This window comes from Cottoperca gobio, chromosome 7 (genome assembly GCF_900634415.1).
Source record: "Cottoperca gobio chromosome 7, fCotGob3.1, whole genome shotgun sequence".
NCBI classification, from domain to species: Eukaryota; Metazoa; Chordata; class Actinopteri; order Perciformes; family Bovichtidae; genus Cottoperca; species Cottoperca gobio.
The window spans coordinates 8,258,088-8,281,175 of NC_041361.1; the positions used below are offsets into that span (position 1 = coordinate 8,258,088).

The following is a 23,088-nucleotide window of genomic DNA, read 5'->3' on the forward strand; positions in this document are numbered from 1 at the left end:
GGGACCGAGAGAAGGGTTCCCAACTTCGGGTGCAGGGAGCCCCAGGTGCAACAAGGGGCTCCAGGTGGCCCCCAAACAAATTAACTGTTTACTTTGTCAGTTAAAGAATAGTTTTGAATAGGTATATGTTATGGTTATTTTATCTGCCTATTCCCTTCTCCTCCTATCTCCCCACCTGTAGTAGGGCAATTGTACTCTCACAGTGGTGTGGTTATGTATGCTGGTGCCCATGTAGTTAACCAGCAAATAGATGGATTACTGAGTAGGCCTACCGGGCACAGGCCTAGGGGCCCAAACTGTCAGCGGCCACCCTCACCTTCACCTGTAAAATGTTACTTGAAGAGACACATACAGACCAGGAAGAGATGCAAAATGACCACAAAGAGACACAAAACAACTACAAAGAGACAAAAAGCAACTGCAAAAAGACACACAACCACAAAAAGGTGCAGAACGACTACACAGAGACACAAAACCACCACAAAGTCTGTGTGTAACCTTTTGCATGTCTGTGCCAATGGCCCCATTGTATCATAATCCACCCATGACCACCACCCTTCCCACCAGTGAAGGATGCCTAACCCTAACCCAATTGCACTGTGGCTGTAGGGGATGGGATTAAACATTTACAAGAGCCTGTTTTGTGGTTTAAAGAGTTAAGAGTTTAAGAGTCTGTGTTCATACTAATTGTGCAGCAACATTGGCCATCATAAACTTATTATAAGTGACAGGACACAAGAAAGGGCCACCAATATGTCATTTACATATATGGTTCATTATATGGACCCATATGAACTTGTGCCATCAGGACGCTAGTGCAGCACTCGCAAACATACCACTATGAGAACCATTTCTGGTAGCTCATATTTTACTCTCAAAAATTGCTATGCTGTATTTGACGTTGGGCGGCATCTAGTGGACATTGTCTACATAAACAGGTTCACACGAATGATGATCACACTCAAGACACAACTAGTAAAACATCGCTTTATGTTTCATAACATAGAACAAATACATTCAAATACAGTAACAGATTCAGTGCAACATCAAGCTGTAATAAATATGCATTCCTTTAACTTAAATCGTGGTAATAAATAACACTCAAATAAATACTCTCAAACAAATAAATATTTTTGAGTTGTGAGAAGAAACACAACAGTTGGAATATAAAAGCTCTAAGTTGAATTACACCTGAAAGACTTGCCTCCCACAGCCAGTGTGACAAGCGATCATTTTGTCCGGTCAAGAACAGTCATTTGCAGTCGATGTGGCAAACCCTTAATAATTAACATTTTATAATAAAAGCTCATTAAACTCTGGAAACTAAAGAACAGAACAGACATAAATTATCTCACAAAGATCTCCCTCAGGAACACATTCACAGATGAATATTGTGATATGGCTTGTAACAAAAGGTTTTAATTCTATAACAATAAATAACAGTGAGCTGCGATGGGGGCAGTTGCCGAGTAAACCTAAATGGATGGCAGGTAATCAGGCTCATCTCTTAGACATGACTGCATCTTTTTTTCAGCTCACATCACGGTATCTATAAATATCCGTTATTGTGAACAAGTGATATTTGATTTAAGGCGCAATTTTAGAGAGGTTAGCAGTACATTTTAAAAAGTTTCGTTCATATGTATTTGTTGTTTATGTATTTTTAAATTAATTGTGACGAAGCAATGTATTCTGACCACCACAAGTCTATATCAAAATCTATATTAAAATTCACCAAACTTTCGTAATGAAATAAGTAAATGTGGATATCCAAGCAGTGGCTTGAGAGACATAATATAAAGCAGGACACATTTACTAAAAGGAGACAATATCTGGGATGCTATCATTTGTGCAATTTTCATTTCAACTACAGCATCTGACATTATGAAAAGGTCTGTCAGGCCTCGCTGGCTTCATAGATGCAAAATGATGTTCGCTTTGTCTTGTCATTGAAAAGGCCCGGCTATAGATCCTGATGGAGGTCACTGTGTGAGAGAGGTTGGTAATGCTCCTCCATGCCCGACTTAGATCGATGTCTTTGAGCAACTAGTCTCTGGTAGCGGGCCTGCTGCTGGTGATCTGGGTCCACATTTACCCAACTGTTGGCCATCCACTTCACCCCACGCCTGACTGGGCAGTCGCCATGCAGGGAATACTCATCTAGCTCACCCATCCAACCTACAGAAGGCAGGGGAGGAAATGAACAGCATCTACTGAAAGGGGGATTGAATCTATCAGAGACAACAATGGATGATTTAAGGACAAAAAAAAAGGACTTTCTAAGCTAGTACTTAAAGAAAAAAGAAAAGGATTTTGATTGTTGTTATCGCGGGTCATAGTAGTCACCCAGTCTTGTACAAAGCTGGCCTGCTCTCCGTGAATCCAATAAGATAATCCTTTCAACAAGTCACGATAGTCACATCAGATTGAATGAGATGAGATACAGAAAGAAATAACCAAGAAAGGAAAATTACAATTTAAATAGAGAGGCATAGAAAAAAAGAGGGGAAAGAAAACAAGTAAAGACCCAACACTTCTTTATATGTTGTTTCCCTACAGGCTCTCAGTCCATCATCTGCCTCTCAGCTGATTTTTTCCCCTCCAAATTAGACAGATTCTCCTTCCCAGAAGTTATTTTTGCACTATGTTTACATAATTGGTGTGGGCGACACCTTTTGGGATTAAAACAGAGAATAAGATTTATGATAAATTGTCACCTCTGTAAAGTGTGTGCAAATGATGCAGCTAAAACCTTCTGTTCTTACCTCTACCATCAGAGAGATGGTTGTACCAGAGGAGAGCCGTACCAGCAGTAGGTTTTATTCTTATGTTCCCTCTGGCACATGTCTCCTGGGTGTCTGTCAAATCAACTCCATCCTGTACCAGTGCCTAGGACACAGACAACTGTAATCAGCTTGTGTATTATCATCTATTTTGGCACACTATGTTCACTTAGGTGTCATATTCCTTGTCATGGGTCAGCACTGTCTGCATGTTATCAGCAGCAGTAAGGTAATTTACAGTTATCATCATTTCACATTGGTAAAAATAGAAGAGGCTTTGCTCACCTGCTCTTCATATGTACGGTTGTCTGCCACAGGAAAGGTGCTTTCACCACCTTCCTGTACAGCGCTGAGGTAGAATAACATGGTAAGATACCTGGGACAAACAAAGGAAGGAATTAACAAATACAGATGAAACATGAAACCATGTCTCCTCATACCCGATATTTTTGTTTTATGCATCAGCACTAAGAATAGCTGTCAAAAATAAAATACAATAGTTCAGGAATAAAATCATACTTTAAAAAGTAGTCATCGTGGGGAACAGTCACTGATTTAATGGTTTTCTCACCTAACACTGATCATGAAACCACTCACTATAAAATGTTTGAATAAATCACAGGTGGTTTATAAACTAAAACAAGTTTCAAGAGTCAATCTACAAATAAATGAACTGAGAATACATATGTATATGAAACGTGTGTATTAGTCAGCGTGGTTAATGAAAAGCTGTGTAAAGTACCAAAACATGAAAAGTAACTGAATATAAACAAAATCGAAAATACATATCATACCTGCAAGAGACCTCTGTGAGAGCAGATTTGTTTCCCGCCAGTCGTGTGTGCGTGCAGGTCGTCTCTGATTGAGAAGAGCTGCTATCATGGTGGGCATTACTGAAGTCTCCGTTCTCATAGCGAATGACTTGCAGCGGTTCACTCAGCTCAACCAGTGTGGAAGGCAGACGTGTCAGACTGATTAGTCTGAGCAAAAGACAGACAAGAGCAAAATACAAGTACATGATAAATGATGAGTGTATGGGCTACTATTGTAAGAGCATGACAAAGTGTGTGTGTGTGTGTGTGTGTGTGTGTGTGTGTGTGTGTGTGTGTGTGTGTGTGTGTGTGTGTGTGTGTGTGTGTGTATGTAGTTACCTGTTCCTGAGTGTCTGCAGCACATGGTGGGATCCCGGGCCTTGGTAAAGCCACGTATGTTTGTTTCTCTGTTTGAACCGACTTCGGAGATTCCTGCTTTGCTGTTGTCCTGGGCGTTGGGACACATCATACACACGTCTAAAGTCCTCCAAGGTCAGGATCCCTGCCACACACACACAGACACACACACACACACACACACACACACACACACACACACACACACACACACACACCTTTAGTGGACTTTCTTTTATTCATTACTGGGAGCCTGGGACATAACAATACAGTCATAACTCCAGACATGAATGGAGCCCTGTGAACATTTTAAACCAGTCTTTCAGTTATGCAGTATCACAATTCAAGTTCCGTTTAATTTAATCTTAAATTCTTGGACAATATAATGATGAACAGTAGGATATAACAGCCTCCGCTCTCTCTTTTCCTCCATTCCTTCCCCATTGTCCAACCGTATGCTGTTACTCTCAGCTGAATGAATGTCTGGCCCCCATCAGTTCCCCTGGGAGACCGCGCCCCAGCCGCAACAATAGCTCTGGGGTGCCAGAGAAGAGGTGGCTGGGTAGTGGGGTGGGGGTGGGTCGGTGGGTTTAACGAAAGTGTAGTGGAGGAGGGAGTGGAGAGATACAGGGAATCCGGGAATCCGGGGGAAAATTAAGAAAAGAGATTGGAGAATAATCAGTTTTTAATGAGATAGGATGAGGCACATCCGGACTGGGATGTGTACAACGCCTGGAACAATGACATCAGGTCAAAACAGTGTCACCCATCTTCCGGCCTTGCCACTCACAAAGACTCTCACGCAATCACAGCCACCCGTCAGCCACTTACCAGTACACAAGCTGGTGTTTTGCAGAAACACTCACGTAATCAAAGTGCTATAAAGTTCTCTTGGCAGCACAGAAATCAGATGAAGACAAACTAGCTGTTAAAAGTGAACAGTAGCACCTCTCTCTTTAATTGCATAGAATCTTGCAAATGTTTCAATATGGAATGAGCCAGAACAGTCACAAATGTACTGACACACACTCCGGCAAACACACACAAGCCACAGGGGAACTAACCTGTTGGGCAGGCTTCCAGACCAGTGAGTATCTGTCGTAAATTGTCGGGGTTCAACCAAGTTCCATCTTGAGAGCGTGAGTGACTCACAATCTGGAGGAGAGACCGCAATTATTTTCTTATTTCAGTGGCTTTATCTAATTTTTCATTACTTAGAATTGATTTTCCTGGAAATCTATTTCCCTCCTACAGCTCAGTGGCACATGGATACAAGGTATTTCTCTCTCGTCACCTCTTTATTCTGTAGCAGCCCATCCTGGTTTAGGTCCAACAGACTGAAGACCTCCTCTGTGCTGAGAGAAAGTAGTGGCTGGTTTGACTCCACTTGTCCCTGGCTGGGTGCTGTTGTCTGGCTCTCCATCAGACCCTTGAGCTGAGCCAGCTGCACCACCACACGGCACTCCTCCTCTGACAGGAAGCCAGGGATCTCTGACAGGGACAGGAAAAAGATGAGTGGGGAATGTTAGGACACATTGCAGCCTTGAACATGCAAATACAAATGATATGGTGTCTGTGGAGTCTATATTATCTACAGGAGAGACTGGAAAAACTGGCAGTCAAATGACTTTTTACACAGATGACTTGCTACACTATTTAGCCAAATACACAATTACCAAAATGAAAGGCTTGTATTATCATATTACCAGCAGGCCTTCTGTCTGCCTAAGATTAGAGTGAGGATCAAGGATATACAATCTATCAAAGAGAGTGCCTTGGGGATTATCCTACACTAATCAAAAACATGCAGTTTAACTGTTGTGCATAGTGATCCACACCTTCACACGTGACGATTAGGCAGCCGTGATGCCACTTATTGGTAAAAAGCAAATAAACAGAAAACTTATTTATGTTATTGGATTGAAGATTCACGAGTCACATTGTAATTGATGTCTTTGCCATCACTTCAAATTCATTTAAAGATTTCTCAAGTCTGAAAATTCCCAACCTCTGCGCACACACACACACACACACACACACACACACACACACACACACACACACACACACACACACACACACACACACACACACACACACACACACACACACACACACACACACACACACAGAGAACTTTATCGTACACATGAGACGATTTAAGTGAGTGTGATTTAAGTGGATTAAAAGATCTCTGTTGAAAGTACAGGCTTGATCTGTCAGACTAAATGGATTACTTGAGATTGCCTAACCAAACATTTCAGTGTGAAGGGGCAATTTTGAGATAGTTTGATCAGTGTATGCTAATAGTAGTATGATAAGGATGTGTAGGCCCTAAAAAGCAAGACAGATCTCATAAACTACTCAGAAAACACTCTCATTGAAACAAGCAAGCACATTGTTCTAGCACTTCTTATTTGATCTGTGTTCGGTACATAAAGATCAGGCCCAGATGCTAAATTAATTTTAATTTACATGTCGTAATAAGCCAGACTAGAGAAAGTTAAATATAGGGTCTTTTTTATTACATTAAAGTTAACTGTGTGAAAAAAAACACTTAACTTTGGAGCAACAGCTTGATGCTAATTTATTATAGCTTTCTTTAAGCATGTTTAAGCTCATGAACTCTGAATGTATACATAGACTGTGTATATAATGAGTACAAGCTATTCCCCTCTGTCACTCCCCAGTGAGCCATTTGTGGTATAGCCTATCCCACGGGCAGGTTTAATGAGCGACGACAATGAACTTCTCACAGAGGAGGGCGGAAACAGTGTGGGCTTCTGGGAGTCAGTAATTGCTAATATTAATTAGTACACATTAGTAAAATAATCAAATTAGGTATCGTCATTTTTCATTCAAACCTACTATACTTATTTGTAATGTTGTTTCTAACCAATCCACATCAAAGCAGTGAATAAATCTCAACGTTTCAGATCCATCTGATTTTCTGATTTCCTAGAAAATGACCAGCAAAAAGTCCTATTTTATGTATTCTATTAGATACATTCATTGCATTTATTGAGATCTAAGTGTGAAGGTACAAATCATTGTTTCATGGTTCCCTCTTGTTCTCTTCCAACAACCCATGTATGCCTGTCAGTCATTTCCCCTCTTAATAAAAGGCTTCCGGCAGGTTGGCCGCCTGTACAGTAGAGACCTTGTTTGTCACCCGTGTCTTTTACACTGTACCCACTTGGTTAATCCCTATTGTCCAGTCAAGCCTCATTAATCTGGATAACTGATATGAATGAAGGGGGACTGAGCTTTCCCCCGGAAAGGAAGTGACCTGCTTGTCTGAACAGGAATCAGGCCATGGCTACACAGCAGGACAACACCAATTTTGTTTGTGTCCTACACACGTTTGTGTTCTCTCACACACACGCACACACACACAAGAGCTGAAACTACTGATTATTTTCCGTATTGGATAATCTGGTGATTATTGTTTTGATTAATTAATTCATCATCTGCTCCATTAAACGTCAGACGTGATGTTTTCAAATGTCTTGTTTTTTTTATGACCAACACTAAAAAAAAGCCAACATGTTCAGTTTAGTATAATGTAAAATAAGGCAAATCCTCACATTGGACACATTGGTCTCACATGTTCTGTCACTTAGAGTTTCTGCATGTTGATCATCTTCTCTTGAAGTATAGCTCTAGAGTGGGCAGCTTAATTGTCTCCTTGTTATTATGGACGTCTTCTGTCTCTCATGAGCAGTAAGTATTCATAAAAACATCCATTAGTTCCCTCTTAGCAGGAGAGGTGGATAAAACGTTTTTTTAAAAGTGCAAAGAGGTCAGGGTGGTAGGGGGTAGTTAAATTTAAGTTGGGGGAAAAATGCAGGATGGAAGGGGTGGAGGAGTTTTACTCAATTAGGGCCAGTGTCTTCCTCAATACAAGCTGTGGGGATGGAAATGGCAAACAGCCAAAAGTATCCAAATGCCAAATCATCCACCTTACTGATCTTGAGCTCTGTCAAACACACTTAAATCTGCTCATAAATTAAAGTGGAACCACATCTCTTATAACACATTAATGTGTGCCCCACCCCTTTTCCCTACCGTTCTCTACACCTCCCCTTACCCATTTCTATGCAAATCACCGCCCACTATAAATACACCTATTCTGCCACCCTGTCCTGCACAGGGGTCTTGATTCACTCAAGAGACAAACTTCAGCATATCTTCTCCTTCTTCTGTCGCAGAATGACTGCAGTGCTTTGCCCTAATTCTATCAGAAAGTCTTCCCATTCAGCCTCACTACTATTTCTCCTTCTGCTTGCTGGACCGAGCAGCACAATAGCGCTTGGTCCTGGTAGACTAAGGGCAGGGCTGGAGGGAAGAGCTAGGGCTGAGGGCAGGGTAAGATCTGGAGTAAAGGACAAGGGCAGCGACAGGGCAAGTATTGAGGGCAACACTGAAACTGGATTTGGAGACACTCGTGTTTCTAGACCAGGAGCTGCAGCGGATGGTGAGCAGTGGGGGGAACCTGGTACTCCTACTGGCTTCAGGTCCATGCTTTCTATAGGTGAAGATGGACTGTGGGAGCCCCGCAGTTCCTCTCGCTGTCTCCCTATCCCGCCAGGTATGGCCTTGTGCCAAAATATTGGATATGACACTATGAGGATGCCCAACCTCCTTGGACACGAGTCTCCAGCTGAGGCTGTACAACAGAGTGCCAGCTGGTTGCCACTACTTGCCAGAGAGTGCCACCCTGATGCACGCATCTTCCTCTGCTCTCTCTTTGCGCCCATTTGCCTTGACAGGTAAGTTTACACAAAAAAACTATTTTCTATTCAAATATATTCTCACCCTTTATAAGTTTGACTGTTTGAGGACAGTGCTCACAAGTTTTTGTATAGAAATGCTTACTATTGTTGTAGAGTGGTAAACAGGGTCAGAGTATTAAACCACCCTTATAGTAGGCTGAGAATGTCTGGTAATGATTAGCTTTATTAAGAAAACAATTACTAAGATTAATGACAAAGTTACATGGGAGCAGGGTCATCAAGGGTTAACGCCTTTTCAAAGATATGCAAATTGGTGTTGGTATCTGAGGAGAGGTCCCTGATTTCACACAGAAACCAAGCCATCAAAGCACTTTAATCTCCTTTTTGTCACATTGGCACCTCTCTGTTTAGAAAAACAATCCAGTCTTGTTTGTTCCCCACCACTACACTATCGATTCAAATCATTTCATCTATTTAAAGCTGACAATGTTCCATCTCAATATCTTCTTTATCAGGTTTATATCGCCGTGCAGGAGTTTGTGCGAATCAGTACGGGACAGCTGTGCACCAATAATGAGTTGTTACGGTTACCCCTGGCCAGAAATTCTTCGCTGTGACCAGTATCCTGCAGACCATCTCATGTGTATCTCCTCTATCACCAACAGCACTGTTCACACAGGGGGGCGTAGAGGTAAGAAGCTGGCTACATCGACACATATGCTTTGAGTTGTCTTCACTCAACAAACGATTTAATTAGTGTTTCGGCAATTTCAGCTCCTCAGGCAAGCTGTCGGGATTGCGAGCTGGAGGAGGCCTCCTCTTCAAAAGATACACTGGAGACATTTTGTAGGAGTGATTTTGGTGAGTAATAACAATATTTTATCTCTTCTATCCTGTCTCCTAAATTTTCCATTCATTAGCAAAGAGCACACGGCTCCTTATAAAAGGTGATGCCAATCATGGTTTGTGTTTGTCTGCTTTCCTCCCAGTTGTGAAACTGCGTCTAAAACGGCTCGAGGATAGCCCAGTAAGCCTGTCTCAGTTCTCGCTGGCTATCAAACTGGACGTTCTGAAGCATGGACCCTTGTTAGGTGGGCAGATCCGCTCACGCATAGAACTGTGGCTGGAGAGGGATGCCACCTGTGTCAGGAACATGACACGGCACCACCCACGGGGCGGAACCTTCCTAGTGACAGGCACAGTGCAGGGGGAGCGCCTTGTGGTCAATAAGGCTTATGCCTGGCAAAGACGAGACAAGAACCTGATGGCAGCTTCGCGCAAATGGAAACATCACAGATGCAGGAGCTAGTACTATGTGTTAGCTTAGAAAATTCAAAAGAACTGAGATGTGGAACAAGTATTAAACAGTTATGCATAGACAAAGAATAGACATAGCATTTACAATTCAACTAAATACCTGTAAATGTAAATGATGCTTGGTCTAGTCTTTTCAAATCATTTCCAAACTTCTCTGATTATGAAAGAGATAATATGCAGTCAGCTGGTCACAAAAGAGCTCATAAAGTACCAACACTGTGTCTCCCAGGCAGTGGAGGTCAAAGAAATTAAAGATGTTTAATAGAAAATGTACATATCTGTGAATTTTAAGTATATATTGCTAGTCTATATTTGTATGTATTTGAGAAAAATTAAATGTTGTGTTCTAAATCCTGATGAAATGCCATTTATTCATGAACAGCAGATCATATCCAAAGACTACAGTGCGCTTACCAAACAGCAGAGGTTTCAAGCTCATAGTCCTCAACACATGTGTTCTGTCTGGCAGGAGGGACACCTGCTGAACATGACCCACCTGGAGATGAACGAGAAGCATTATCAACACACTCACGACATTGTTATAGTAGCTCTATGTCACTTTAAATCACAGATTCAATCCTTTAAATTGCAGATGCAATTTACAGGGCTGGGGATTACAGCTGTTAGTGAATGTGTGAAGTTATAATTAAGTAGGCAATAACTCCTGATACTGTACTGTAACTACTTTTATTTATTGATACATATACACATTCTTTTAGAGTAGTTTACAATATTACTAAACGTTACTTTTATGTACTACAGTAACCAGATTTATTGCAATGCAGGATTTCCCCTCACTGAGTTGAAATGGTATATTTCATCGTTATGACATCAGGCTAGTTTTCTTACCCGTATCCCCTCAATGCGAGGAAGACTGAAACTTTGACTATATTCTCCCACGTGTAGCTCTCTGGAAGCGGGGTCAGGATGGGGCAAAGGGGTTCCGCTGTCGCTGAGTGATGCTGAGGGGGCTCCGTCTTCACTGACAAGATCCCCGGGGCCGTTGTTGTAGTGCACGTACAGCAGCAGGCCGATAACATTCAGGATATACACATGGAAGAAGACCATGACCACAACGAAATAAGCCCGAGAGCAGACACTACTTCTCTGTATGTGCATTCGAGTCGAGCGAAAAGGGGCTTTTAGGGACGATTGTGGTTTGTCGCTGCCAGTCGTATTCTTCCTGCTCCATTAAATCTTCCAGAGCCTCTTCCATTTTCGCACCAAATGACCGCAATGGAGTACTGGAGGTATCTATTTAGAGGGTAACGTTACTGCCAATGTCTATCACTTTATAGCTGTTTGATATCATTAGCTGGCTGCTTGACGTTAGCAATTCTAGCTAGCTACGGGGCAAACCAAACTCCTGGCTGTTTCGATTTGAAGAATCGACGCTGTCGTCCCTGCTGTTTCACACAAAGAAACAGGGCAGCTTCGACTGAATAAGAAGGTATGGCGACAATCGTTTTCGTTGATAAATAAATGTGTCATCATTACCTAAAATCCCTTAATCCCGCGTTAGCTAGTTTAACTGGTTGGTGCGCTGCCCCTGACAACCTGCCTAACAACAACGGGCAAACTAACGACAGCAGAAGAGCCGCCGTTTCAGGTCTCACCTTAAACCGTTAGCGCCCTCTATCGGTCAACGCCAGAACATAAATACAGTCTGGACCACTGACTAACTTTTAACATGCACACAAGAGATGGAATATATAAGGCAACTAATATTATTTAGTAAACGTACAGAGGTTTTAGCTTTAATTTGACAAATGTACCTATTTTTTTAATATTGTGTCTTTGTAGTGGAGTATAATTACATTGTTGTTTTGGTGCAACATTTTGTATTGTGATAGCTAGTGGGTCTAAGCCTAGCTGTCAACAATGTAGTGCAGTAAAAAGTGAAACATAAAAAGTGAAACATAATTTTAAAGCAGCATAAAATGGAAATACTTAAGTAAAGTACAAGTACCTCAACATTGTTTTTAATGAATATGACTGCTTTCCACCACTGCACGCACAGTGACTTCTGAGGTCATAGATCCTAATCCCACAAATGCAACCACAAACCCCACAAGCATTCTTTGACTAGTGACCAAAACATTTTTGTGATTCATTTGTTTTTCATTCATTCATCATTGTATTATATAATTGTTACATTTTCTGTTAATTTTATTATCCTTTATGATACACTCCCAGGACATCATTTGGGGGGGGGGGGGGGGGGGGGGGAAATCCTAAATCCTAAATGCCCTCTTTTTTTCCAACCCTGTACCCCCAGTTTGGTATACAAGACTTAAAGATGTTAAGCCTTGAGATAATAGTTTTTTTAGACATAGAAAACCTCCCTCTAAAGCCACAGACAACTATTATATAATTGTTGTACAGCCTGCATACTTCACATGCAAAATCGGTTTATTAATGAATTGATGAATTAATTATATTCTAATTTAATTTAATATGTTTGGTCTAAACACTATCAAACTTTAAAAAGATAATCTAAAAATCTCATAATCACTTTTGAAACCTACCATGTTTTATTTTTGTGTAACTGTATAGAAAATGAACTCCTCTTCACCTAGAACTTTGGTCCAACCTAGTTGTTAAACAATCAAATAAACCTTTATTGAGTTGTATCTCTATTGCAATATATACAGGGACTAGTTTCAACTCTCCCTATAGGATTTTCTCCATTGAATGAATTTGGGGTATGAATGAAAACATTCTGTCGTCGTTTAAATGAACCACACGGGGGCAGTGAAGTCCAGACCAGCAAGCAGATTTCGCTTCATCAACTGCGTTTGCTGTGTCATCTGTGATTTCTGACGTAATTGTTGTGGATCCAGGTGTTTCCCGAAGAAAAAAGGGACCACGTTCACTTTTATTTAGTTAAAAAAACCAATTTAAAGCACGTTTAGATTAAAGCACAGGAGTAGGTCTCCAGTAGTCATCCAGGTTGTAGCCATTTTATATCAAAGGGAGAATATGCATGCTACTAAATGTATCTGGGCTGTAATTAAATGTAATCCAGTTGACCCTAACTCTTCCTGTGTTTTACACTCTGGCCTGTAATGTATCTGATGTGTGCATCAGTAAGAATCTAAACTTCTCAATTTTGGGACTTTAGGAAAATCTATTTCAAGGGGGGAAGTGAAGCTTGGCAATTATCCTTGAATTTTCACTCATGTTGATGCCAACTAAGCAGTAGGATCATACCGTTGAATTTCCATAAATTTCAGTCAATGCATTATTCACCAGGAATTTCTCTGAGGTGCATATTTAGATGAGTATGGGGCTTGGATAATGAAGGCTAATTTCCCCGGTGACATTGCACCCCAAATTAATCTTTTTGACCCCCCCACCCCTTTACAAAGACAGACAGAGAGAGAGAGAGAGAGAGAGAGAGAGAGAGAGAGAGAGAGAGAGAGAGAGAGAGAGAGAGAGAGAGAGAGAGAGAGAGAGTTGGGGGTGGAGGTTAGAGACTCTGTATACACACATTCAAAGTCTCTCTCACTCACACACACACATGCACTCACACACCCCTTGCGGTGTTTTCCGGGATCACGCCACTGCTTCCACTTGGGATCCACACAGCAGCAGCGATATGGCTGATCATCACCGGACGGGACGGTGCTCTTTATAAGCGAAAGTAAAGACAAATAATGCATTATTACAGGTCAACGATGCACTCACTCGGGCGACGGGACACTGCAAAACACCGTTTCACCCAGGGATAAGATTTACTTGCCGGGTAATAGGCAATCTGGTGTGTTTTACAGCAAAGTAGTTGGAGGAACTTGTCGCAGTGGATTCATCCCAGCGTGCTGCCTGGATTACCATTCACAAGTGGAACAATAGTCTCCTGCATCAGAAACACTAGCAGGTCAGTGGCAGGGGTATTTTTGTTTGTTTGTTTATGTCTTCACTCCACGTTTTGATCCTGTAGCAACAATGTTGAGAGAACGAGCAGCCATAACCACGACTGTCCTATCACCTGACATTGCAGGTGGAGTCATTTTTCTTCCGATTAAAACAAAGGTATTTTGGTGATTGTGACGGGATTATACTGCGTAAATGTGCTTCTAAATGGGACTGATGTGGGTACTTATATAGGCTACAAATATCAGTGTAAAACCCCGGATCGTAATAAGAAATTCTAAGTGACACCATGGCAGATAAAAGTGTTACATAGCGATAACAACACCGTAGATCGAGTGAAAAGTCCCTGCAATGGTTTCGGGTTCCTAACCCATAAAAATGGTTAATAATAACATCGGGATACTCTCATAGATGTTTCTACTCCTATTCCCATGGAGTTTCTCCGCCGGCCGGATGGCCGTGTAACTTTTCTTTGCCCTGCCTGACTCTCCTCCTCCCGGATACAAGCGTCAGGAAAACACGGGGAGAAAGGAACTGACCGAAAAGGCAAAAGGCCTGGAAGGTAGAGGAATCTCAGTCAGGCAAGCAGGCCCGACACGAACTGCGTTTTTGGATCAAGTCCCGTGATATTTGTCGTGCTTGCTGCCCACTTATGTGCGCTCTTGCCTGCAGTCATGTCTAGTTACATGGGATATTGTCAGGACTCTCGCCCGTCCGCAAATGTGACAGTACAGTCCTGGGGTCACGCAGTGTTGTCGATATCCTCTTGGATGTTCGCCGATGGCAAGCCGAGTACTAAAACCAACATAGGTTGAACAGTTATTAGCAAACGCATGTATCTGAACGCGTAATATCTCAGCAGCGTGTTGTGAATAACACTTACCGCTAAATTATTCCGCTAAACACTCAGTGTGGGATGTCCGGATTGAAAATCATGCGCATCCGTCACTGCCTTTTACCGACTCACTAATAATTATAGACCAATAATAGCCCTGTGTTATTACAGTAGGCCTTTATATTTCATGGTGTAACTGTCTTCATAATGATAATTAGATCATAGTTATGGTAAGGGCCTCGATAGCAGTCTTTATAAACACCATACGCAATTTCACGAGTATTGTTAACTATTTGTATGTTGTTTTTTTTTGCCAATTGGGACTTCGTTCATGGTCTTATTTTAACACAGTGTAATGTCCTGAAATTTAGGTCCTACCGTGCAGGATGCACTCGTATCTGTGTGTTCAGGTTTGAATATCACTCAGTTGTACACTATTCTGTTAAATATTGACGTTTTTAACCAGGACAGGGCCTTACTGATATTAACATTTTCTTTTACAGGAGTGCCCTGGCAACTTAGAATAATAATCATAATAATAATAATAATAATGCCTAATATTAATAATGTATAATGCCACTAAATAATTAAGTTTTGACTGGCCAATTATTCAATGTACCATCTTTCAGTGGAATCATATCATGCGATCCTTTTACAAATAGTTGTCTTCATAATTAATTATTCAAAGCTAACTGTATATGTATTCATTTACATGTGTGAAACGTTGTGTCTGGCGTAATACAAAGGAACACAGGTAATTACACTGGACAGCATTTGGATGATTATATATTTAGTTTTTGTACACATTTGCCATATCGAAACACTTTTACCCTCTAATTTTGTAATATTGATTTCAGCCACATTATCCATCCCTAAGTGACATTACAGCATTCTATGTATGCACCCTTTGAGCCAGACCTCCCCAAAGTAATATGAGGCAGACACTATATTTTCCTTCTTCCTCTTGTCGCTGAAAATGGCCTTTTGCTCTTTCTATCGTCTTGTGCTTTGGCTCATTCATTCATCTTCTTTCCATAATTCCTTCTACTCATCTAACTCGGGAGATTTAGGTTAAACGACAGAAGAGATGCTGAAGAGGAGCCATTGGGCTTATAAGGAGATGGACAACTTTTGGGTTATCTGTTGATTAACGTGTGTGGTGTGGATGTGTGTAGGATTCTGTAGTTGGGCAGATTTGTGCATTAGTCATGCATCCTCAGGCCACCACACAGAGCACTGTTCGGAGTGCCACTGAGTGCCCATTCCACTCTGCCACATTGTATGTGAGTGTATTCATGTGTATGATACATGTGCCACTGAATTACAGAAAAATGCTTATATGTTTTGTGATGAAAAGGAAACAAAGAGCGGTACAGGACAATATCTGGCTGAAACAAATCCGCTCTTGGTCTCACTCTTGGCCAAGCTGTTCCCTTCTGTTCTGATAAAAGTAATTTCTGTCTGTGTGTGTTTGTACATGTGTGTGTCAAACTTACAGCTAGCTAGTGTTTGTGTATACTGCAGACTCAGTTGACTCAGTTGACTCAGGTCAACTCACTCTTTTGACTATTAAAGAGGTATATTTTGCATTGGAATCCCAGAGCAAGTGCTGCAGCACTCGCGTGGCATCCCAAGCACTGGAGCGCTGGAAGTTCTTATAGCTGACATAGACACGTGTGTGTTTGTCTGTGTTTGTCTTTGTGTGTGTGTGTGTGTGTGTGTGTGTGTGTGTGTGTGTGTGTGTGTGTGCATGACAGGGAGGATAGAGAGATGTGAATTGTGAATTCTCAGCTTTTCACCACTCTCTGTCTCCTTTATTCTTCTCCTCACCTCAGAGTGAGAAACGGCGGTTCCAGCCTGGGCCTGTAACCTAGCAACCCAAATGGTGTGTGTCTTGAATAAATCACACTGTGTTCCTCCTCTGTCCTCCTCAGGGGTGTGTCAGTTTACCTCACCTCCATGCTACCACATCAATTCCCACCACCCACACACACATGTGGAAACATATGTGCACATGCTCAGAGGCACACACACATAACTTACTGCTAAGTTTTATTTCTTTTATATATATCACTTACCCTATTAACCTTTGAGCTTTTGCGTTTGTTTTATTGTACAGCTCATGCTATACTGCTTGCAAATTCATCAACAGTGCACCGTATTGCTTTCAAACAAAACTAAAACAGCAGAAGGGCTTGTTGTGTCTTTGGAGGAGGGAGAGAAACCTCCGTCTTCTGGAGTCTGTCCCTCCGTTTAGTGGGAGTTTTGTATCAGTCGTTCGTGGTTTGCTGGGTGTCTGGTGAGTGTGGCCTGCACACGCTGCAGCCGGGAGCCACATGTCCCGTCCCACTCACTGCTGTGCCTCTGCCAAGCTCTTCACACTGCCACATCCATCTGCACCAGACAAGACTCAACATCCAACGCATATTCATAACACTTTTCTCGAAACTTTTTTTTTCTTTACAAGTTGAACAAAGACAGATACACTTATATATTAAATATGGCTTACATTATCCTTAAGTATAAAAGTCTCTTACTGAATGCAGCCCAGCCCTTAGTTTAATGACACAAATCTAATATTGCAACAGTGCAGCAAAGATTTAAAAATAGCATCAAAAAGTAAAGGAGGGAAAGTCATTAAAAGTCACTTTTTAATGTAGCTGTCAGGCAGAAATGTTTATGTTTCTGCCTGAATACATACATCAACAAATACAAGTGAAGATATAATCATTGCACAATGATACTAATTGTTGTTGGGTATCTCTCGAGATATATTCTTTAAAAGCAGATGGGAGAAGTTACCAAACTTAGTTGGAATAAGTACTTTTTTAGTAAAATATTCCCATTAAATATATGTTGTTTGCTTATTTTGTGGCAGACTACACTTTATTTCACCATATTATAAAAAAATTGGAAAATCTCAACTACATAATACAGTGGTACCCTGAAGTGTTTCCCTCTATGAGCTGCTGGGTAATAAGATTCCCACTGCGTTACTGTTCGTGCTAATTCAACAGAGATACGATGAAGACTGTGAAATGAGTCATTATTATGTGTCCGTTTGTGTGTGTGGGAATACCCCGATGTGAGAGTAAGTGTGTGTTAATGATAACACTGTATGTATTATTCTGGATAATAAGCAGTGCGTATTATCGGCTGTTCCCCCCCTCCCCCCCCCCGTAATGTGAGCCATTTATTCCTGAAAATGTGTGGATCACGGCTGCAAGGTTGCATGATGAGAACCCCAATCTCCTTGTCCGAGCAGGCTTCTTCTCTAGTGAAGGATGGGAAAACATGCAAATGAGGGGGGAGGGAGATTCGTTCCATACTGATAATCCATGAGTGACGGATGATATGAAATGAAAGTGAGTTGCTCTCCTTTCGTTCTTCTGTTCCTTTTTGAAACTTTTTTCTTCTTCGTCTTGGAGGAACGCCTCCGGTTGATGTGCGAACCGCATCCAACTGGGCTCATGTAAATTGGCAGAGGCAATGTTGTTAGCAATGGATACTCGCCTGAGCGCATCTTCTCGTGAAAAAAAAAGCCAGTCGTCCTGAGTGAGGATCGCTGGGTTTGAATTCCCTCAGAGCACTGGCTGTCTCTAATAGGCCTAAAAGACTGAGAGCCTGAAAGGATGAATGGCTTTTGTTGAAGCCTCCAAGGTTGGACACAAAGAGAAAGGCAGTGGGTGCCATGTGTCTGCGTGTGTGTGTGTGTGTGTGTGTGTGTGTGTGTGTGTGTGTGTGTGGACACTTGTGCATGTCAGCTCTGGAGCCCTTATGGGTTAGATAGAAGTAGCAAGAAGTGGAAGGGAGACAGAAATACTCTGCCATAGCGGCTTCTACCTCCAGGCCAGAAAAGCAGAGCGGAGAGGAACACAACACACAGAGTGACTTCAGCACATAAATACAGAGTTGCGCAAAGACACACGTACCGTAGATACGCACACAAGCCACATTACAAATGTCTGCTCAGGGGCACTCTAAACAATATATAACATTTAAAGCTCACGTTACTCTCACAAATACACAGTACACATAGGAGGGCCACCAGTGAATACGAAGAGCACTTTTCTGGAGAAACAACATGTGCCCCACCCCCATTTATTTTAAGGACAGGATTTATTTTCTCTCCCATAACCACACACAGTATACTGTAAAGTATTTGAAACCAGCTTTCCATCGGAGTTGTTTGGTTGTTGTCACATGGACACTAGCTTAGGTTGGACTGCTGTAGAGTAGATGGTGTGTATATAAAGTATGAAGAACTTTATTCTTTTGTCATATGAAACATTTTATCTGCATTAGAATACTGTAGATGTCTACTGTTTAAATACCCTGACATCGTCATGGATAGTTGATGGAGGACCCAGTGAAAAGCATGTCAATCACAGCTCATCAGGGAGACCTGCTCTTGTCTGAAACCTCTGGGGAGCTGCACAGTCAGCCATTTACATGTTTTATTGTACATTTTTTGTTTGTTGCTCTCTTTCTCTCCCTTTCTCTCTGTCTCTCTGGGTCTGCTCTCTCATTCTGTGTCTTTTATCCTGCAATGTTTGCTCTTGGGATACATAACAATGAGAACACACGCTGCGTGAGCAAACACAATCATCGGGAGCCCAAAGAACTGTAGAAAATGCGCCGAGGCTGCACTGCAGTAGTTTCACTGTACAATGAAGATTAACAGGGCAGCGTGGATCGAGCTGTTGATGTTATAATGAGAACAATGACCATGATGATAGGGATGCAGGTGGTGCTGATGATGATGTTAATGATGATGTTGGTTTTTGTCCCTCCCCTCTCAGGCCTGTGGGCCCTGGAGGTGCGGTGAGAAGATGGACAGGATGAAGATAATCAAGCGGAGGTTGTCCATGTCTCTACGCAGCGCTCGGCCCGTCGACGACTCTCTGTCAGAACTGGCCGAACAGATGGCCTTGGATGAGCCATCCGCAGCCACGGACGATGGTGAGACAAACACAGGTATGCACAAGCAGCTCAGCAGATGCCATCACGCAGCCACGAGGGGAACTCTCACGCTTTGCAGCTGACAAAACTTCAAAATCTTTAATGATGAATAACTTTATATTCATATTTATACATCTAATCTGTTTACTGCATGTCAATACAGCATCTCAGTTCATAACAGAAGAAAAAAAGCTTTAAAAAAGATAAAGATAGCAAGGCAGCGTGTGTTGTCGTTATGATGAAGAGTAATTGTGTCACCTCCATGACCCTCTTAGGAGTCACACAGTGATTAGTTTGACTCCAACATCTGCTATGGCTAGGGTCTTACCACAAAGGAGTAGGCGAGCCACGCGATATAAAGAGTAGTTTCTCATGTGCTCCAACAGAGCTTAAGACTTCATATCAAGCTTCTTAAGTACAAGAAGAAATATTAACCAACGTAGTGGTCTTTAAATGATGGTGTAGGTGGATAGAGTTAAAATAGAAGTCATAACTGATCATCGCAGGAGATGCTGGAAGGTTATGCCAAATTAGGGCAGCAGATATTCCACTGTCTTCCACTCTTCATTCTTCAATTTACACTTAACTGCACGCTGAAATAATGTATTTGTTAATAGAAGTATCGCATAAACAGCATGTGTGTTTCAAAAATGTTTGTGTGTTTATTAAAATCCCAAACTCTCATGAAGGCATACATGCATGCACGCACAAAACTGACAGAAAGTTTCACCTCAGCTTTTCAACCTACCTTTATCATCTTCACTTCATCATCAGCTTCATCACCCTCACTTCACTGTTCACTTCATTTCACTTGTTAATCATCAGGACTGACAGAAGTAGTATACTGGAAATGTATGTGAATTCACAAAGCTTCGTTGTGTGTTTTGTGTATTCACATGAGAAAAAAGTCTTAGCTCCTAGTGCAAAAAGCAATGTCATTCACATCTCAACTCTGGGTGCCATCTGCTGGGCATCCTCCAGGATTACAGGACCCCTCGGAGAGAAATCTGAGACCTCACCTGGCACAAACACTGTGCGCGCGCGCGTGTGTGTGTGTGTGATCGGTCTTTGTGTGTGTTTGCGTCCTATCTTGCTCCAGACGGAAACCAGGTCAGAACATAGATCGAGGGAGGTTTCAGAAGATGCTTTGTCTCAGAGAAATAGAAAGAGGAAAGACAGACACAAAAGTGAGAAAACAAGAAGAAAGTCTCGAATATATCGGTGCTGTGATTTAGGTTAGAGCATTTGACGGATTTGCAGTTTTGATACAGGGAGCAATAATGTTTGTTCTTTGATACCAGTTGTTGTTGGCAGCAACATCCATACCTCTACCTGATTAATTTGACTCCCTGGCATCTCTGTAGGCTCTTTAGTCTTTAATAGTGCAAGCTCATTCAGTTCATTTCCAGAGAGCGCAGAGAACAAGGAAGAGAGAGTTGGATAGAGGAAGTGATGTAGAGGATGAGGAGAGGGACATTAAACTTTAACCACTGCACTACATCTTGTTCTCACCATCTCCTCTTGCCCTTTTCCCTTGATGCATCACCTCCCCCAAACTCCCCCATCTTTATATATCTTAGTCAGGCTGTGCAAAAAAAAAAATACTCCCCACATTTTTCAAAGTGCTAATTAGATGGCGCTAACCTCAGATCTTTTCTTCCACTGTGTTCTTTAAAAGACACGTGTTACTGGAGTCGAGACTGGTGGGGGGGGGAATCATGTGAGGATTTTAGAGGAACATTAAACCCTAGTGCTTGGGATCTTAGTGGAATTTGCAGTGCAATGTGGGGAAAATTGGGGATTATTTGCAACATAGGAGATGTGACATGTGGGCTTCCACCCACATTCTGCACAAAGGATTCATTAATACTAATGAATGTGAAAGAAAGGTGATGATACAAACGCACTGACAGGGTGTTAGGTGAGTTAGGTGCTTTAAAAAAGTAACTTCTTTATTCATAAGCTTACATTTGAACCTCACCAGTTAGCTAAATATCTACTCTAGTCCTTCCATCTGTGATTTGGCTACTCCGTTACCTCTGTGGCCTGTTTCCTACAACGCGTCTGCTAGTTTTATGTGTGCACGCCTCTTTTTCTCCCCCAACTATCAGTCTCAACATATCTTTCACTATGCATGCCTCATTCCTCATACACTTTCCATGGCTATTTCTGTAACTGTGTGCCACAACTGTTTCCTCTTCTAACACGAGTACAGCAGCTGTATAAATTCCCACCAGTTTATCTATCACTACCACATATTGTACATGTTCTGCCACCTTTCTGTGTCTGGTATCTGTGTGACCTTGTGTCATTTTTTTTTCTCTTTCTCTCTTCCTCCTATTCCTTCTTTCAATTTATGTCTATGTTGCTCCTTATGTTCCCTCTCTTCTGCTATTCCTCATCTCTTCGTCTTCCTCTTATTGTTGCTTTTTTTGGTTTGTGTGAACCTGCTGTCCTTCTGAGCTTTTTCCTCACTTTCTTTCACTCTCTCGCACTCTCTTCTTGTCTCTCTTTCGTTTCCTCTCTCTCCCTGGCTGTCCGCCTGCATCGCGTGTCTCAGAGCCCATGGTTGTGTGCGCCGTGCACCCTCCCGCCTCACACAGTGCTCCCTCCTTCCTGCGTCAATATGCTGGTCATCTGGGCCGCACCGCCCTGCGCAGAGAGCCGGGTGGGGGGCTGGAGAGAGACAGAGCCTACCTGAGCCTTCACAGGACTGGATCTCTGGGTACACACACACACACACACACACACACACACACACACACACACACACACACACACACACACACACACACACACACATACACACACACTTACTGTATGTACAAGTAAACTGTTTTAATTCCAAATATCTGAATCTTTAGTTTGGAGAATTAAATCAAAGCCTGAAGCACATTTATGCCAGAAGTTACTAAAGAAATCATTTTAAAACAAAGCAGTGGTGGAAAGTAACTAAGTACATATACTCAAGTACTCTACTGTTTTCTGTGTTTGTATTGTACTTGAGTATTTAAATGTTATACTACTGTATACTTATACTCTAATACATTTAAGAGGCAGATATTGTTAAATGCAAATGTGTCTGACTGCTATAGTTGCTAGTTCCTTTGAAGATCAAGGTTTTATACATACATTATATGATCCGTATATACAATCTGAGGCATTGTTACAGATTCATTTATCCACTTCATGTACAGAAATGCATCAGTAAGAATAATCAAATGATATAATATAACACGGACAGGAGCCATCGTCCTGCCTAATTACTTAAATTCTATTTTGGTAATACCGCTACAAGACTTTACACTTACTCACAGACAACACACCTCACTGTCTCCTCATTCATATCCCAGTTTTCCTTTATCATTTTCTTTGTTGTAACATTTCCTGCATATTTTTATTTCTTCTGT

General features: G+C 41.8%; 2 protein-coding genes across 11 annotated transcripts in view; one reads left to right on the plus strand and one right to left on the minus strand.

The window, feature by feature from the left end:
* Positions 1–973: 973 nt before the first annotated feature.
* On the minus strand, positions 974–12,155 carry LOC115011432 (transmembrane prolyl 4-hydroxylase-like). Its single transcript, XM_029436648.1, is given in 10 exon segments — positions 974–2,178; positions 2,766–2,889; positions 3,069–3,159; positions 3,578–3,763; positions 3,935–4,097; positions 5,017–5,107; positions 5,247–5,443; positions 10,420–10,501; positions 10,855–11,175; positions 11,177–12,155. Coding segments are annotated over 10 exon segments (1,515 nt in total). The 5' UTR covers positions 11,222–12,155; the 3' UTR covers positions 974–1,963.
* Positions 12,156–13,536: 1,381 nt separating this feature from the next.
* Positions 13,537–23,088, plus strand: part of LOC115010508 (cyclin-dependent kinase 16-like) — a 39,466-nt gene continuing 29,914 nt past the window's right edge. For 3 of the 10 annotated variants that reach the window (XR_003832484.1, XM_029435092.1, XM_029435094.1), the window contains exons 1-3: positions 13,537–13,885; positions 19,519–19,693; positions 22,239–22,403. Coding sequence is in view for 9 of the 10 variants with exons in the window: in XM_029435092.1 (XP_029290952.1) it covers positions 19,549–19,693; positions 22,239–22,403 (310 nt within the window). In the remaining variant the exon portion in view is untranslated. The remainder of the gene's footprint in view (positions 13,886–19,518; positions 19,694–22,238; positions 22,404–23,088) is intronic. The other 7 variants (XM_029435090.1, XM_029435096.1, XM_029435091.1 and 4 more) reach the window with 6 other exon arrangements.